Source organism: Anoplopoma fimbria, unplaced genomic scaffold (genome assembly GCF_027596085.1).
Source record: "Anoplopoma fimbria isolate UVic2021 breed Golden Eagle Sablefish unplaced genomic scaffold, Afim_UVic_2022 Un_contig_1389_pilon_pilon:::fragment_2:::debris, whole genome shotgun sequence".
NCBI classification, from domain to species: domain Eukaryota; kingdom Metazoa; phylum Chordata; class Actinopteri; order Perciformes; family Anoplopomatidae; genus Anoplopoma; species Anoplopoma fimbria.
Window position 1 is genome coordinate 1 of NW_026550313.1, and position 12333 is coordinate 12333.

A 12333-nucleotide genomic window follows, 5' to 3' on the forward strand; every position below is an offset into this window, starting at 1 on the left:
AGCTATTAATTATATTGAATAATATGATTTCATTTCCATTATATCAGCATTTTCTCGTTTCAACAAAGAGAAAATTAATAAATGTAGTCTTATAAAATTAACTAAAAACTTGGAAACTCTGATTTATATTAAAATTTATAAAAATAACCAAAATTTACCACATCAATAGTTTAGGATTAGGATTTGGGAGTTCTTGACATATCAGAGCTTGGCAGCATTCATTCCTACATTCAACAGACCAGCATTTATATTCCACAAACAAGATGATAAAGGTGTTACACGCAATATTAATCTGATAGTATGTGTGTGTGTGTGTGTGTGTGTGTGTGTGTGTGTGTGTGTGTGTGTGTGTGTGTGTGTGTGAGAGAGAGAGAGAGACAAAGACAAAGTGTGAAATGGCGACTGAACTACAAAACAAAATGTCCGACAATGTAAAACTAACTAAAACAAATGAGAGATGGCCACTGGGACATCAAACACAATGGTGTCTTTGGGTACATCCCAAGTCTCTTAAATGCATCCCCATTTCCCTGCATCCCGGTTTCCCTCACTTGCGTCATTTCCTTGCGTCTCTCCATGAATTCCTGGTGGAAGGGACTAAGACGGAAGGAGACCATGCAAGGAGAGAGGAAATGAAGAAATGTGTATTCAAAGAAATGAGACGTCCTTTTCGCTGAAGCGTAATGTGAAGCGACGTCTGTTTCTGATGACGGTGGCCGCTGATCACAGCTGGAGAGACTTTTGATTTTGTGTCTGCACACATGATCACTGTACTCATATTAATAATGAAACAAAGTAATCATCACTACCAGAGTAGAAATGTATTTTTCTCTGCAGCTTGTTACCTGTTTAACAAACTGCATTGAGTATTTATACTGTGTTCTGTGTATTTATACTGTGTTCTGTGTATTTATACTGTGCTCTGTGTCCTGCTCATTAGGACCGATTTCTACCGGTGATATGCGTTTGTCTTATTTATTAATTATTAACGTCTGTATGTTTTGAAATTCGGATTGTGAAGTCATTATTAAATAACCCAGAATATGATTATGGTTTCTCTAACTCTAGTATGAAACTCCAGTGATGATGAGCTATATCAGATTAGTACAATAATCCAATCAAATAACTGATTAACAATGAGGGGGTGTGTCGGCCCTCACAACACTTCCTGGAAGGATGATCTTGTGCATCCTCGTTCATGGCTCCTCAGAGATCCCTCCTCGTTCCTCGATCCTCGCTCCTCAGAGCCGAAATAAGAGCTTTGGGACGGCCGTCAATATGGCGGCGCAGAACAACTTCCGGTTCAAGCGAGGAGCGAGGAGCGAGGAAATCTACAAATAAGAGACTTGGGATGTACCCTTGTCGGAACACAGGCTAAATTTAGTCTTGCTTAGCCATGTGCCATTCCTGTGCTAATGCTGTGCTGTGCTAGTCCCAGTTACATTACCAAATCCATGGATTTCTTTGTTAGCTGACATTTCCATCAGTGGTGGAAGAGCCATGTTGGGAAAAGTTTCAATTCTGTAGGCAAAAAATTCAGTCCTAACCCTCACCATTTAAATCCAATTGTGCAGATTGTAGGCGACAAGTCTCTCCAGTCTTTTGCTGTCTGTAGCTAGTATGTTCTGTGGATGCCTGCTTGGTTAACTTTAAAACTTTCAGCTATTGTTGTCTTTGCTGACGTGGTTTAATATAACCTCACAGGTTTAATTATAACAGAAATAGAAAAATTAAAGAATGATGACCGCTTAACACATGTTTCATGTAGGCGGAAAGTTTCTAACATCTGGAATACATGGGGCAGGGTTGCGCTACGTCCCATAAGCAGGACAGAGCAGGTTTTTTACCTGCTAAACAGACTCTCTGATAGGAATTTATTTTTTCCTAAAAAAGTGTGTGTGTGTGTGTGTGTGTGTGTGTGTGTGTGTGTGTGTGTGTGTGTGTGTGTGTGTGTGTGTGTGTGTGTGTGTGTGTATATGCGGTACCTGCAGGTGTGTGAGGAGAGGGCTTTGCAGCAGGCGTCACACTCTGTGGATATTCCTCATCCTGCTCGTGGTCTATATTGCCATTCAGACCTTTGTCACCCGCCAGGCAAGGTAAAGTCTGCTGCTGCCTCGCCCACCTCCACAATGTATCCACATGTTGTCTCTGAGTCTTCCTTTCCTTAAGGCTGAAGTTACTATCTTTATTCCACACTCCTTGCTGGGAGTGACAAGGCTTAAACCTTGAAGCCAAACATTACTGCTATACATACCTTAACATAATCTTCTAATATACTCAAATTATAATAGAATAATAGAATGTAAATATGTCATTTCTATGATATCATATGATCACAGTTTTTAAATGCAGCAAATTTGGATTTCAAAGTGATTTATTGATGGCAGGTCATAAACTCATATTCACAGGAAATCCTTACCCTAGTTAGGACCGTAGTTTATAACATATCATCTTTTCTATGTATGTAAACCACATTCTAATTCATATAGCAACATGATATATTGCGTTGATATGCTGGTGTAATGAGTATTTGTGAAAAAACAAGTTGTAAAATATTTGAATGACTTCCCTCAGGAATGACAAGTTGACTGGACACCCACACCTAAGATTCCCTGTCAACAAACAGCACCTGTTTCCTACTGTGAAAAGCTTCTGGGAAAGCTTCCATTTTCAGTCTGCATTTACAGTAAAGACAGACATGAGGTCACCACAGACTGAAAGAACTTCAGATCTTCATCATCAGAATGAGGAATATCGAAATAAATCAGATTATATTCTTTCAAGACATGTGGATCACCTTGCTACAAGCTCTCAGATGGAGGCAAGAAAAGTTTCATCTGGGAAGCTGTTCCTACCAAAATCTGGAACAAGCCTTGGACTTTCAGGGTCTTTGCCCCTCCACAGTACACTGAAAAGTGCAACTGCAGACACTGCTAATCCATCACGTTTTTTAATGGGTCATATCAACAGTGTCCATACCAAAGGGACCTGTCACCCAAAGTCCCACATTGCTTTTCTCAAGACACACAAAACAGCAAGCAGCACCATCTTAAACATCCTGTATCGATATGGTGAAAGCAGGAATTTGACCTTTGCTCTCCCTCTAAACAAACACAGCCAGTTGTTTTATCCATTCTTCTTTGCTTCACATTTTGTGGAAGGTGTTAGCAGCCAAAGTGTGAGGGAGTTCCACATCATGTGCAACCACATGAGGTTTAGAAAATCGGAGGTAAGCTTCATAAGAAAATGATTCCATTTGTGTAGTTTAACTGTGACACAAATGTGGGTACATTGGAGCTGGGTATAGTGTGTGTATCCTGAATAACACCCGTTTTTGAAGTGCATTGTCAACTACCTAAATATTCTAGTTAATATTATTCTATGAAGATGTTAGTCAATACAAATGACTTTACCCCTCAGCCCAGCCAACATGTCCATATGGGCCACATTGGTAAATGGCCACCATTTGGGACCATTTTGTTAGGATACAAAAGGAACCTGTACGAATATGACATGGTACAGATATGGTAAGGGTCCCACAAATTGTATGGTTTCAATACATGTTAAAAATGATGGCTGGGAAAACTTTAAGAGTCCAACCTTAGTTGTCCAAAGATGACGTAAATGGCAGAGAACTTTGAGAGTTTGTTGTTTCATTAGATTTCACTTCTAGCCTATAATATGTTTCATATAACTTTTTTCTAACTAAGTCCAATTTTCAGATATGGCAACATGTCATCTCTAAATAAAAATCTTCCTGTGTTGTGTCCCAGGTGGCAAAAGTGATGCCTGAGGATACCTTCTACTTTTCCATCCTCAGGCATCCTGTGGCCATGATGGAGTCCATCTTTGTCTACTACAAGAGCATCCAAGCCTTCCACAAGACTCAGAGCCTGGACAACTTCCTAGACAACAGCTGGAAAAACTACAACTCATCAATAACTAACAACCAATATGCTCACAATATTCTGGCTTTCGACTTTGGCTTTGACAACAACGTTGCAGCTGGTGCTGTAGACCTGGAGGAGAGAGCCAGCATGGCTATTGCAACCATTGAACGTGAATTCCACCTTATTCTTCTTTCTGAATACTTTGATGAGTCAATGATCTTGCTCAAGCATGCTCTTTGCTGGTCTCTGGAAGATGTGGTTTCCTTTAAGCTCAACAGTCGCAGCGAACAAACTCGTCACCCACTTTCACCAAATACTGCAGAGAAAATCAAAAGGTGGAATGCTTTAGATTGGAGGATCTACCTGCACTTTAACACCACCTTCTGGCATAAAATAGATAGTCTTGTTGGGCAAGAGCAGATGAAGAAGGAAGTATATCATTTGAGAGAGCTGCAGGCCAAGCTAGCAAACAGCTGCTTGAAAGATGGTGGGGCAGTTGACCCTTCCCTGATAAAAGATGCCGGGCTAAAGCCATTCCAGTATGGAGCAGCTGTAATTGAGGGCTATAACCTAAACCCACACATAGACCGACAAACCAAAATAAAATGTCAAAGACTTATAACTCCAGAACTGCAGTACACTAACCGTCTATACACCCAGCAGTTCCCAAAACTAGCTGCTAAGCATCAACAAGAAACTAGAGCGGTTGCTCCACAGAGGAAACGCTCAGTCAGAACTGATATTGCAGGAATAGCCTGGGCAAGGAAAGCCCATCACAGACATGTAAAAAAAAGCAAATTCTCAAATCAGAAGAGCCAAAAGGCCTCCACAAGTTCCCTGTTAACACATATAGAAGCTAAAAACCAAACAAGTATGACATGATTGGTAACTGTGACTAATGTTATTGTCAGCTTTTCTGTTTTATACTCACTTTCGCCATGACGGTGTCCATTGTAACCGGCAACATGAAACTGTTAAGATGGAACAATTGACATATTGTTTTGCTGTTCTTGTCAACTCACCAATAGTGAAGCTGTAAATGTAATTAATTAATAAAAATGTTTTTAATACTGATGCCTCTATATCTCACACACACACAGGTTTATATGTATTAGGTAGACATTTTCTTCATACAGGCCCAGTGGTGGTTGAGATGGACTACACTTTCCTGATATCCCACAGCTTTGGCAGTTAGGTTAAAACACTACAAAAAGTCTGAAAAAAAATTCAGCTCATTTTAGATTTCAGATACAACCTACGCATCTTCATACACAGCACCCTAATTCTATTGCAGTGTTTTGCACTTGTTCTCGCACACAAATCTTCATGTATGAACTCATGGGAGGCATGTTAACACAACATTTAAAGTTAGCACCCTCCAGAACGAGAAAAAGCGAGAAAATAAGAGAGAGAGACAGTGACGGAGAGCGAAAGGGAGAGGTAGAAAAAGAAAGATGGAGATAGTGAGAGAGAGATTTAGAGAGAGAGACTGACAGAGGCAGAGAGAAAGAGAGGAGTGAGATACAGAATTAATAGGAAACAGAGTCGAACAGAGCATCAATGTAAGGGAAAAACGCCTGCTCTGAATTCTGTCAGCATCCTTTGCAACTAAAGAATCAGAATCAGAAGCTGTTTATTGCCAAGTACACACACATACGAGGAATTTGGCTAAGTGATTAATTGGTGCGTACAGTAAATAACAAACACAGTGCATTAATAAAGACATAATTTAAAAATAGAAATATGAAAATATACAATAAAATATGGTATACAAGTAAACAAATAAGAGAATGTTAAAAAAGGTATATTATATTATTAAAGTGTCAAGATGTGCAGGGGTGTAAACTGTGATGATCAGCTCCCACTTGAGGGCCTGGGTTATGGTCGGGTCGGGTCGAGGAAGCAGAAGGTGTCCACAGCGTCAACGGGGGAGTCACACAAGCAGATAGGGGCAGGTGGTGCTGCGTTCTTCCGGAAATCCACAACCATCTCCACTGTCTTTAGAGCGTTGAGCTCTACATTGTTCAATCCGCACCAGGTCACAAGATGGTCAATCTCCCACCTGTAGGCAGACTCCTCTCCACCAGAGATAAGTCCAATGAGGTTGGTGTCATCCGCAAACTTCAGGAGCTTGATGGACTGGGGACTGGAGGTGCAGCTGTTGGTGTACAGGTAGAATAGCAGAGGGGAAAGAACGCAGCCTCAGTGGCGCGGGAAGGGGGGTGCTGAGGGTGCTGCAGCACCCCTAGCTGCAGGGAAAAAAAAAAAAAAAAAAAAAGTTGTTCTTAATTTTTATATATTAAATATATATATATTAAAACGATATAACAAATAATTAGGCTTTGGGGACGAAAATAGACGTGGGAAAAATGTGTTTGCTAGTTTTTAGCTATAACAGGCATGCATGGAGATCTTGCTATATGGGGTTCGCGGGTTCACAGGGTTTGCGGAAGTTGTTAAAGAATAAAGAAGAACGTGAACGAACAGAATGGCGCAAAAGAGAATTTTAGATTTTTTCGGCAAAAATGCGAAAATACAGAGGACAAAAAACGAGCTAGTTTTAGAAGATGGAGATGGTGCAGCACCTTCATCTACTTTGCCCTCAGTCAACGACCACCACACTGAAGAGAAAGCAGCAAACGTTTCAGCGGCTAACAATGCTACTGACAAACACGAGCGAGCCAACACTGACAAGGAGCCGCAGCCATCTGCTACAGCTAGCGTCAATGGATTTGAGGAGCCGTGTCGTCCAGACATACACTTTCCTGGGAGGAGAATTGGAACCGAGACCTTCGAGCGGTCATTTCAGAAAAGCTGGTTTGGCAAGTGGAAATGGTTGCATTATATTAGTGAGAAAGACGCCGTTCTTTGCTTCACCTGCTGCAAAGCCCTAGAGAAGGGGTTAAGACACACTGATAGAAAGACACACGCATTCGTAGTAGGAGGCTTTTGTAACTGGCGTAAAGCCACCACAAAATTTAGCCAGCACGAGTTGTCTGATATACACACTGAGTCTGTTAGAATGATTGCTTCGCTCAACAATATCCCAATTAATGCTCTCCTCTCAGAAATAGTGGAAAAAGACCAACACACTGCCAGAACAGTCTTAGAACTGTTATTCAGGTCGATCAAATTCCTCGGCCGTGAAGGACTCCCGTTAAGAGGCCATAACAACCGAGATGGGGTGCTCTGGAATCTTATGATGGAGCGGACATATGCAATGCCAAAAGCCCGCGAGTGGCTACAGCGAAGAGACAACTGGATGTCTGACAGCATTCAGAACGAGATCCTGGAAATCTTCGCTCACGCTGCTGTTCTACGAGAAATTGTTTCCGAGGCGAGAGAGCATCATTTCTATGGTCTGACTGCAGACGGGACCACCGATGTAAGTTCATCAGAGCAGTTTTCATGTAGTCTCCAATATGTTGATTCAAATCTCGAGGCAGTGAATGTGTTCCTTGGATTTTACAATGCGCCCGATTCATCTGGAGAAACACTTTTTTCATGCATAAGAGATGTTTTTGTGCGCTTGAATTTGCCACTGGATCGGCTAAAGGGATTTTGCTTCGATGGCGCTGCTAACATGTCGGGCCGCATCTCAGGCGTTCAGGCAAAGCTGAAAGAGCAGTGTCCAAATGCACTCTACGTGCACTGCAGTAATCATTCGTTGGATTTGGTGTTGCAAGAAGTGGCAAAGGAAGTTCGTGTTGTTGCAGACACTTTAAACTTCGTACGGGGTGTTTCAGTGGTGATCGGGGAGTCGTCAAAGCGTAAGACTCTGTTCAAGTCTATGTTTGGTGATGATGAGGTGGTCTGCAACTTGCTGTCTCTGTGTCCGACTCGATGGGTCGTACGCACACGGGCTATTTCACGGGTTTGCTCCTCATATACAGCCCTTTTGGACACACTGAAATTGCTAGAGCAAGACAAGACAGTCAGGGGTGATACTCGGGCAAAAATAGCGGGTCTATACAAACAGGCCACTAAAGCCAGGACATACTTTGGCCTTTTGAGCTGTGAGGCTCTTTTTGGACCGTGCGAGGCCGTAGCCAGAACTCTCCAAAGTGAGAAGGCAAGTGCGAGGGGCGCACTGGAGTGTGTGGGTGCGTTACGACAGCGCATGCATGCACTGAGAGAAGATGGATTCATCAAGGAATTAACTTCGAAAGTGACCGCTTGTGCTCAAAGAAACAGGCTTAAAATGCCCCTTCCTTCAAGAACCAACACAACCCCTGCTCGTTTAAGGGATACAGCGGAGACCGAGGCCATCGTGAATGATGTAGGAGAGCAGCAGTGGCGGCGTGAGTTCTATGAGGCCTTGGATCTGGTCACTACCGAGCTAGATCGCCGATTCGACCAAGAAGGACTGCAAGTCGCTGCCATGAGAGAGCAAACCGTTATCGATGCCGCAAATGGAGACTACTCAAATTTGAATGAGATCACTGCTGCACAGCTCCCGGATCAGTTAAACAAATCTCGTCTACATATGCAGCTCACATTGCTCGGTGACCTCTCGAAGACAAAAGGCCTCAAGTCAGCTCAAGATGTTGCTGGATTCATCGGAACACTGCATCCTCAAACAAGGGAGCTACTAAAAGAGGTGGAGAAGTTTATTGAACTTTGTCTGTGTCTCCCTGTCTCCGCCGCCTCCTCTGAGCGGTCGTTCTCCACTCTTCGCCGCCTCAAAACGTGGCTACGGAACAATATGACCCAGAGACGACTGACACACCTGACTTTACTGCACGTCCACAGTGATGTTCTTGATCGGATGGACATTCAGCCACTGATGAAGAGGTTTATCGACAACACACCGGAACGGAAGTCTACATTTGGAGTCTTCAAATAGATAAGACCATGCATTTTTATTCATTTTTTGGTTATTGCTGCCGCCGTGCAGAATCTGTGTACTAGGCATTGTCATGTTTGTGGTATTAGTTTAGTGAGTGTGGACTGTTTGTGCGCGCTCTCTGCCAGGGAATATTAATTGGGGCAATTGGTCTGGATTTAAGCTGCTTGGAACCGACGTGGGACGCTCGGAATCGGGTGGAAATTAGGCGATTTCATGTATTTGTGACTCTTTTTGTGAGTGTGTGTATCCGGGACGCCGGTGCCCACGGACTGAAGTTGCAGTGACGGGATGGTCTCAATGGCTACCAGAAGGAGGGACGTTAGACCATCGTTTGAACGTGTTTTCATTAACTGTGTGTGGGGGGGAATTTGGGGAGAGAACTGATTAGATTGCGTGTTGGAAATCGTGTGTGGGTTTTGGGGGAATGTTTTAGAAGCGGTTCTCTCCCGGTGTCCCGAATACACACACACACACACACAGTCACAAATACATGCAATCGCCTATTTCCACCCGATTCCGAGCGTCCCACGTCAGTTCCTAGCAGCCTAAATCGAGTCCATTTGCCCCAATTTATATTCCCCTGTCAGAGGGAATATTAATTGGGGGCAATTTGTCTGGATTTAAGCTGCTTGGAACTGAAATTAAAAAATTAATGTTTAGCACTGCCAAAAGCAGGACTTGTATTATGAAATGCAATTGAACCGGAAACCTGAAGATTGTACCATGCACGGCATGAGGAATAAAGCATTCAAATTAACTCCGACATTGCGTATACCTGGTGATTTATTATAGTCAAGTACAAGTCAGAATACTTAACGTAGACGTATTTAATACTCTGTGTTAATGACATATTCGGCGATCGGATGTCGTGGAAAAAAAAGTGTTAGTTTGCAACCGATATATAGGCCAATTCGATTTTTTTGTGTGTGTGAGCGAGCGCTAGTGAGCGAGAGACCGAGAGTGTTCAAGTTTATGTCCAAGTTTTTATTTTCCATATGCAACACGTAGCCTATATATTGTGTATATATAAGCATATTTTCCCCCCATGTAAATACTGTATCTTATATTATAGACAGTACCGCAGCACCCCCACTCAAAATACCTTCCTGCGCACCTGCGCAGCCTTGTGGGGAACCGGTACTGATACTCCAACAGACAGAGACATGTTTTCCCAGCTTCACATGCTGCTTCCTGTCAGACAGGAAGTCTGTGATCCACTTGCCTCTCTAAACCTGTATTTTGACTCTTTATACAAGTCAAAATACAGGTGAGCGCACCTTTGACTAGAATGTCTAGTAATTCCACGGATGGTGATAGAGAAGTTGGAATTAAGTCCGGTGGAGTTCTGTCCCTGAGGTTTATAAGTTCATATCTGGTGAAGGAGCCCCAGGTATCACAGCAGAAAACTGAGTTCACAACAAAAACAAAACAGCGCACCAACACACCGTGGCAGCCTTCCCCAGTGCCATCTTAGTTCAAAGAGAGTAATAAATAGGTTGTCTGCTTTTGATTATTGTGGAGAAGCTTTAGCAAACTTTTCAGCAGTAGAAGTAGCAAACAAACTTGACAAAGAGGATCTTAACATCTAATATTAAATTGAATGTTAGCATTCTACGGCTATGGTAAGTGTATTGTCTCAATTCCTCTTCCTGTTACCAGTGTATCTGATAGCGTACTTTAGCAGCTCCAGCTAAAACTAGTCAATTGTGTGATATTCTTTATTATAGCGGCTAATTACCTGCTTCACATTTAAACATTTGAACACTTATAGCTCCCATCCTAATTCAGCGACTTTTCGCTTAATCCAACAGCTGTTTACACGTTGTTCAGTTCTGCTAACGTTAGCTACCCTCATTTAGCTTAGCACCTAGCGATGGCTTCCCTCTCTTGCTCAGTGGGTCTCATGTTTAGCCTTTCCTCTGCCTCCCTTACTGATAAGGGTACATGTAAGTGTCAACACATTCTCACTCCGAGCGCGTCGATTTCTGACGAACGGTCAGTGACTTTTGCTTCAGTTTCTGACGCAAAAGGGTACCCTTGCGCTTCTTTTTTCGACGCATGGGGTTTTCAACTAGTTACAATGTAACCCTTTGACGGGGGACCCGATGGCTGCACATAGAGACGCTATGAGCATTCATATCCCATTGGCTAACGGAGGACCTTGCGCTTCTTTTTTCGACGCAGGGGGTTTTCCACTCATTGCAATGTAATCCCTCCACGGCAATATATGAAGCTATAAGCATTCATCCCATTGGCTAACGGAAGAGCCGATGGCTGCACAATAACGGCGATTTTACAGTGACATCTGTGACATTCCTCAACACAACTACACCAACGTGTCCTTGTTAATTACACAACATGTATGGGTTAAGGCTCTGGGCATCAGTTGTCCTGTTTTGGTGCTTTGATTGAGAGAAACAATCGTTTTTTTGATCAGTGTTGGGTAGCTGAGGTCGTTGCTATAGAGACCACGTCCGTCCGCTTTGTTTCACAACTGACAGAGCTGCCAAGTCTCACCATTTGGCCCTGAGACACACTCATATCAACCAGTTCACACACTATCACACGCCACAATTCAAATTTCTCACGCGGATAAATGAATCCCCAAAATAACGATTGTTTTGAGGGACTTTTATTTTGACAGACTTAGGCCCCGTCCACACGAAGCCAAAACGGGCAAAACCGTTACGGTTTCGATCTATCCGGTTTCGAAGTATCTCCGTAAAGACGAAGCCAAGCGAAACCGGATAGATCTGTAGAAACGCTGTAGTAAACATTCCAGGCCCATAAGGGGCGCTGCTTCTGGTACACAAATCCAGAAGAAGAAGAGGCGAGCATGCGCATAAAGGCTGCCCCCCGAACCACTAACAACACAAACAAACAGCTCTTCTACGATGGCGAACTAGATTCTCAATAAATAATGGCTTAGCAACCCAACAAGGGACATGATATGCTGCAGAACGATTACAAGCTTGTAGTCCGCCATCATCTTTTTTGTTGTGATTTCTGAGACTCCGCGGGCTTAAGAGCCATTGGCTAGGAGGTCGAGGGGTGGGGCGATGACGTCATGGTTTGCGGTTTCAGTCGGTTTCAGGCGTCCACACGAAACCAAAACGAAACCGGATAGATTTGAAACCACCTCCGAGGGTGGTTTCAGAAGTTTGCGGTTTCGGTCAGCGGATTCGCCGGCTTCGTGTGGACGGAAGGCCGAACCGTACAAGACCTTTGCGGTTTCGCCATGAAATCGGCTTTGTGTGGACGGGGCCTTATATTGAAGAGCTAACGGACATGATTTCCGTGACATCCTATTTCTCCATGCGCGTTAACGTGATGCTTGGGTGTGCACTGCGCAGCCGCCTTCAAAGCAGCTCGGAGGTTCGGAAGCTCTTACGTTTCTTTACGTAAACCTTCCCTTCTTCCGAAATAGAGAGTTCAGGAAACGTTCGTAGGTTATAATATATTATTTATTTATTTATTTATTTATTTATTTATTTATTTATTTATTTATTTTAACTTAAATGTATTATTTGTTCTATCTATCTTGTAAAAAAAAATCTTGGCATTCAGTCTGTGGAAACAAAGGAAGAATTTCAT

At 43.0% G+C, this 12333-nt stretch overlaps 1 protein-coding gene across 1 annotated transcript; it reads left to right on the top strand.

Moving 5' to 3' along the window:
- The first annotated feature begins 1976 nt into the window (after positions 1–1976).
- On the top strand, positions 1977–4926 carry LOC129115057 (galactose-3-O-sulfotransferase 2-like). The gene is made up of 2 exons (XM_054626818.1): positions 1977–2096; positions 3774–4926. The coding sequence occupies exons 1-2, from the start codon at positions 1977–1979 to the stop codon at positions 4770–4772; spliced, it is 1119 nt and encodes a 372-aa protein (XP_054482793.1). The 3' UTR covers positions 4773–4926.
- The last annotated feature ends 7407 nt before the right edge of the window (positions 4927–12333 follow it).

What these genes read in the sequence shown, in the direction of transcription:
- LOC129115057 (XM_054626818.1), top strand. Translation starts at nt 1,977, where the DNA reads ATGCGGTACCTGCAGGTGTGTGAGGAGAGGGCTTTGCAGCAGGCGTCA. An exon ending in TTTGTCACCCGCCAGGCAAG is followed by an intron (nt 2,097 to 3,773) that starts GTAAAGTCTGCT and finishes GTTGTGTCCCAG; the next exon opens with GTGGCAAAAGTGATGCCTGA.